The 6,393-nt window shown below is 35.4% G+C and overlaps 1 protein-coding gene across 1 annotated transcript in view; it reads right to left on the bottom strand.

Annotated features, from left to right (window-relative positions):
- Positions 1-2,684: 2,684 nt before the first annotated feature.
- LOC132552730 (glutamate receptor ionotropic, kainate 2-like) overlaps positions 2,685-6,393 on the bottom strand; it is a 159,273-nt gene continuing 155,564 nt past the window's right edge. The window contains exon 14 of the mRNA XM_060216924.1: positions 2,685-2,951. Within this exon, the coding sequence (XP_060072907.1) occupies positions 2,685-2,951 (267 nt within the window). The remainder of the gene's footprint in view (positions 2,952-6,393) is intronic.

Here is a 6,393-nt window from a genome sequence, read left to right as displayed (position 1 = left end):
TAATAAGAAATGTATTTCACTCAAGTTTGTAATATTCTCGTATCTTCGCTCGCTCACTCAATCACTCACTTACCCCTTCACGCACCCGTAAAAGGTACCAAAATGTTACTTTCCCACGTGAAATGTATTCGTTATTACTGAAAACACTGTTAAATATTATGCTCTGACGCATTCATTCAGAAGTTTAAAAGAAGATCAAAACGTTTGATTTAATTTTCAAATATCTACAGGAAATCATCTAACACTTTTTATCGATGTAACATGATGAACATTCCGCAAGACTGTTCAAATATAACCTTTGATCAAAAAGTGGAACATAGCCATTACACGTTAAGCAATTCCCATTTTCCCTAGTCTTTCCTGAAGCACGTGCAAATTTATTTGTTACAGAATATCATAGTAAGAAACCGTCATTAGGACATCTTTGATGAACAATTATTGTGACGTCGTAAACAGTGCTGAAAAGAGAATATAGGACTCTGTGAAATTATACTTCAAGTAAAGCGACCTATTTCGATATTTCTATGGGCCTAGTAGACCCCTATTTATTCTTTTATTGAAATGAGAATTTCATGTCGGACAAACTAGTTTGGAATAAATAATAAGGTACATTCATATTTTATTAGTAACCATTTCGTTAGCAGTTAAGGCAATACTATGTATAGCTATAAATCAATGTTTTCATAGAGTAAGCAAAGAAATAAACCACTTTTCTCAACGATGAAGTAGATTAGGAAGGCTAAGGGGCCAAGCATTTACTTTAGTTTGGTATCTTATCTGACGCTTCTTTCGCAATAAAGTATATATGAACCATTCAGAGATATATTGTACAGTTGAAGTGCAGAAGTGCAGGATATTTTTCTCCAGGATGCGTTATCAAATAACGTTAACCCTGGGATAACGCATTATATGAGGGCTTATTGATAATAGTTGTGAGCCTTGTATTGACGATTTTAAGTTGGGGTGTTTTATTGAGCTCTACTATTTCCTGACTATTTAAGGTTGGTTACTTGAAGACTGGTGTCTTTTTGGTCAGTTGTTGAAGAGGTAGCACTCTGAAGTAAACAATGTATGTGACTTTTGCAAAATGAACAAAAAAAACTGAAAGAGCAGTGATTCAATATTTGCTTAAGAAAGGTGTAGTACCTAAGGATATCCATACTGATATGGTAGCAACACTTGGGAATGACGCCCTTTCATATGCTACAGTGAAAAGTGGGTAGTGTAATTTAAGTGTGGGAGGTAGAGCCTTTGGAATGACACTCGTCCTGGAAGGCCTGTCACTGTTGCAACCTCATAAACAGCCAATAAAGTCCGTTATATTGCTATGCCCGACAGGTGAGTTACAGAAATATATATAGCCAGTACAGTTGGGATTTTACAGGAAAGAGTACATTCCATTCTTACGGAAGATCTTGCAATAAGAAAGCTCTTAGCACGTTGGGTACTAAGACTTTCGAGTTTGTCGCGTGCTAATCTTAACATTTTAGAGGCAGATCCTCCTAACATTCTTGTATTGTAACTTTGGATGAAACATGGGTCCATCATTTCACCCCAGAGGCCAAACAACAGTCTAAACAATGGAAGCACCCTGGTTCACTGCAAGGACTGTTACATCAGTGGTGAAGGTTATGGCTTCGGTTTTCTGGGATGCTGATGGTATTATGAACGCAGATTATCTGCAAAAGGGACACACAATCAACGGAACATATCAAGCATCACTTCGGAGACAGTCAAAGCAAATAACAAATCCAATCGCCGCGGAAAACTCAGTAAAGGTGTACTGTCTCCACCAGGACAATGCCCCTGTTCATATGTTTGTCATTGTCATAGCTGACACTATGGATTGTTGCTTTGAATTGATTGAACATCCGCTTTATTCGCCTGATCTTTCTCCATCAGACTTTCGTCTATTTCCAAAATTGTCAAAAACCATCCCCACTACCCATTTGCGTCAGATGATGACGCCCATACACGCAGTGGAGGAATTTCTAAACAGACAAGAAAAGTATGCATTTTAAAAGTGGCATTGAGGCCCTTAAATATCGCTGGCAAAAGTGTATAGATGTTGAAGGGGATTACGTTGGAAAAATATGTGTCCGCCAAAAGTCAAAAACCTTAAATATGAGGCTCCCAATTTATCAATCAGCCCTCGTATTTCATTCATATTTAAGTTAAAGCAGTGGTCGAAGATATTTTATAAACATGTATCAGCATGATATTGTGTCTTGATTTGAACTTGGGGTGTTGAATTGTTAGACCCGCTTAGAACAATTGCAAGCATCATTGACGTCCAGTCATTAATCATCTATGTCAAGAATATGTTATATTATCTTACAAGTCTAGGTTTTACAGTAGGGCTAATACCATAAGGCACTTCCCGATTACTGAAGCAAATCGTCATCTACAAAGTCTTTCAGCCAAATCCAACTTCTTGGTTCTAATCAATATGAATAGGGACTGCAGCTAATTGGAGTTCATCTCGTAAATATCATGTACTACTGACTTAATTAAAAGAAAACTATGGAATCAACTCCTCTTTACCCCAAGTGATTAATTGATGTATGAGCCAATTATGTCCTCGAACCTTAAATAAACCAAGGACATCACATATTCAATATGGCAGACCAGCTGTCATTGAAACTATGTGATACCGATGTACATATCTACAACTGTAGCAGTCGCTACGTATCTGTATCACTGTAGTCAACGTGAAGGTAACCTCCTTCGCCGAACTGAAATTCCTTAGACGGCTGATTTGGGGATTTCTTCATTTCGCGTAAAGTCAACATGCCGTTTGGCGAGTCCACTTGAACCTCTGTTAGTGGGCAATGCGTTATGTGTCTTTTCTTGCACTTTGCACAAGTCCGTTTAAATTTAGGCTTTTTGGAAGATCCATGACATCGAACAGCGAATCTTAGCTCCTCTGCCATCTCTGAACATATGGATTGCTGTAATATAATAAAACAACAATATTAATCAAATGATAAGAATTCAAGAACATTTAAACAATTAAAATTTCGATACTTTACAACACACCATTAATAAGACTGTTGTGGTGGTTGCTGACGAAAGGTTAACTGTGCGATTCACGTGATTAAGCAGCATAGAGGATGGTGAGTAAAGGGATGTGCACTTTCAAAACGATGCAGTTATTGTTCATCTAAATAACTTATCGTTATGCTATTTATATTTCACAATTTTTTTTTATATTCTGCATTGAAGCTAAATGTACAAAAATAATTGTGTTTATATATGTATGTTTTTAATACAATCCATGTCATATAATACATTTAGTTGGCAAATGTTTGCATTGAAAGCGATAAATCAAAAGTGAAAAATGCAGTTAAGCACAAAATAAAGCAAGTGATCTTATCAATAGTACGTGAATGTGTAGTAAATGTACGGAGAATGAAATGCCGAATATATATCAAGAATGTACAACTTATTAATATTTCGAACATCAACATCCACAGTAAAATCATATTAAACTGAAAGAAAACGAAAACATGGTCTCGTGGTCCAGTTAACACTTCCTGTTGATAACCATACAATGGTTGGTTGGTTCACCGACATATATAATGGTATTGTATTTATATATATATAAGTATGTGACATGTCAATTTAAGAAACAAAATAGGTGAACATTACACTTCAGTTGCTGGAAAAAAGATGCTTTTGACTTACGAGATCTGTTTATTGGTATGAGAGCCTCTCCATCACAATAGGTGTCATTGAGTGTATATCAGAATTGTAATGCAACAGATCTCTATATAGGTTTTGTGTTGATGTATAGGTGAACTTTATTACCAGATTTATGGAAATTGTACATACGTCTCAATTTTAGAGAATCCATAAAATAGATCGTGGATGATGTTATTACACGAATAAGTTTCACGAGAAATTAATTTTTAATGTTGTTGTGCTTGATGGTGGAGGTATACAGGTATACAGCAATCATCAATCAGATATGACCATTTTCCTAACTATTATATGACGTATGCTGTTCGATAATAGGATCGAAAGACATTAAAGTGTGATACTGTTGTCCCATGGTCGCGAAGCTATGGGGCAAACAAAAAAAGAAAGCATCTTGCCGTTGCCTTCGACAACGATGTTATGCAAAAATATCCTTATATCAACAATGAGCTTAAATAATTATTACAGAAAGTTACTGTCAAAAACTGCATTGCGACGACAATATCGTACAAACAAATTGCCAGGTATATAAAAGAAAGCTATAATTCAAGCATTTGACTTACAGCGACAGATATTAACAATTTATGCCAAAGCTCTTAAATTGGATAAACAAATAAGTTAAAGCTGATATATAGCACAGAACATCTTAGCTAGCCATTTATATAAACACGATCTTCCAACACCGCAACGTTTTCATGACCACAAAGGTAAATCTGAAGTTTTCAAAGACCTGTTCCCAATATCACGATTTTCGGGGGGAAATGTCGACAAAAGATCGACATATTTGCAACACAGGGTTTCGAGAGATGTATTGTGATAAAAATTATAGGGAGGTGTTACGGTCATCATAATGATCTCATCGAAAGTTGTTTGGTTTCTTTGTGTGATATAAAGCTTGACATGATTGATGTTTGTTTGTTTGTCTGTCGATTCCGTTGTTTTATTCTTATTTGGAAAGATAACATTACTTACATCTTGACCAAGATTTACATAGTGGGTGTCGTCGATAAAGCAGAATACATCTACTCTATCGGATCAACTGGTATTATTCTGCTTCTTCAGGAGTCTCCGTGTAAATCTTTCTTTTGTTCATATTTTGCACTAGATTTATTGCCTTACAGTTTGGAATATGATAATGATGACATGTAGTCATGTTCTTGTTGTTTTTAGCAACATGCAAACACACACACACACACACACAAATAATTGAAAGCAATACAGATACCAGGAATCGGTCAAGCTTTGTCAAAAGCATAAAGTACAAATATATTTCTTATGATAAATATTAAGATCTGTAACTGCGATCATTAGTCAAGCTTTATTTGATACTTTTGAATGCATAAAGCCAACGCTATCTGGCTTCAACTGATATACGGAAAGCCAGCACTAAATGTTAAAACAATCGCAATGGTTTTAAGGATCATAAATGCTAAATGTTAAGACCTTTACTCAATGCAATAATGTCAATAAAGAAAGTTTAGCGTTGACAAACAGTACGTCATGCTTTTCGCATTACGATGTGTTGAAAATGACGATTAAGAAAGATATGACATTTACTTGGTTCATCCAAATCCCAACCGACCAATAAATGTCTTCATTTGCTTTCAGAACACAACATTTGCTTTGCCTTGTGAGATATCAAAACACACGTTGTTCGCTATCTTAATCTAAATTTTGGCCCATATGCAGTATAAAAGTATTGCAAGTAGCGTTGCACTTGTATTGTTTCTAAAACTGCTTAAATTTCTTTAGCTAAATTCATAAATGATTTTACCATTAAGTAACTAATATGGTAATATGGTTTTACGCATCACCATCGATGTTGCTGTTCAGTATTTTCCTGTTGAAAATACAACACCTTTTATCCAATGACTTAATTTATCAGGTCATACCAGATCCAGGCCTCATAGACAATGATGTAGTTGATATGTATCACACCTGATATCATAGTGACTTTTTCGGTTCATATGCAATTAGCGTAAAGTTACGTGACAGGAATTTGGAGCAACATTATCATCGACATCTGCTCTCGATTGGTGCAACCTAAAAATGACATTGTGTGATACCAAATTTATATTGCCAGAAAGAGCATTGTCTAAACCATTAAAAAATAATGTCCATATGAACATTTATATGATTTATCATTGAAAATATTCAAGTGGACAGTAGAATTCAGATTGTTGGATTTCTTCTGTCTACTAATGACACAAATGTTTCCTCTTTTGAAAAGTCGGCATCGATGTTAATGTTACTCAACATGAATCGAACTCTTTTTCGTTCGTTGTACACGGGTCTATGACAACAGTCGTAATAACAAGCCAGAAGTCTTCCATATTTCGTTTCAAAAAGGCATTGGCTGTTGTATAAATAATAGAAATACGATATGAATTCAACAAAAAACAACAAAACTGTTGTGGGACACATAAAATTACTCTCGGGATACTAACTACCATAAATAGAAATTGACTGCATCAACAGAGTCGAGTTGCTGGACTCTTGGATAGAAAATTATCATTCATACGTATTGTGATGATGAAAATTAAACGCATACCACACACATGTATTGCGTGAAAGTATTGTACAAGGTTAACTGTATTTCATACCCGTTCATCAACATTGCCGCGTCGTAAAACAATGTGACGTCACCGATTAAGAAATTTGTTACAATGTATACTTTGTATGATTACGTTAGGC

This window comes from Ylistrum balloti, unplaced genomic scaffold, assembly GCF_031769215.1.
Source record: "Ylistrum balloti isolate Yb309-2 unplaced genomic scaffold, AGI_CSIRO_Ybal_v1 Utg370274, whole genome shotgun sequence".
Taxonomy (NCBI): Eukaryota; Metazoa; Mollusca; class Bivalvia; order Pectinida; family Pectinidae; genus Ylistrum; species Ylistrum balloti.
The sequence above is the reverse complement of the archived record's forward strand: the minus strand, read 5'-3'. Positions and strand labels throughout refer to the sequence as shown.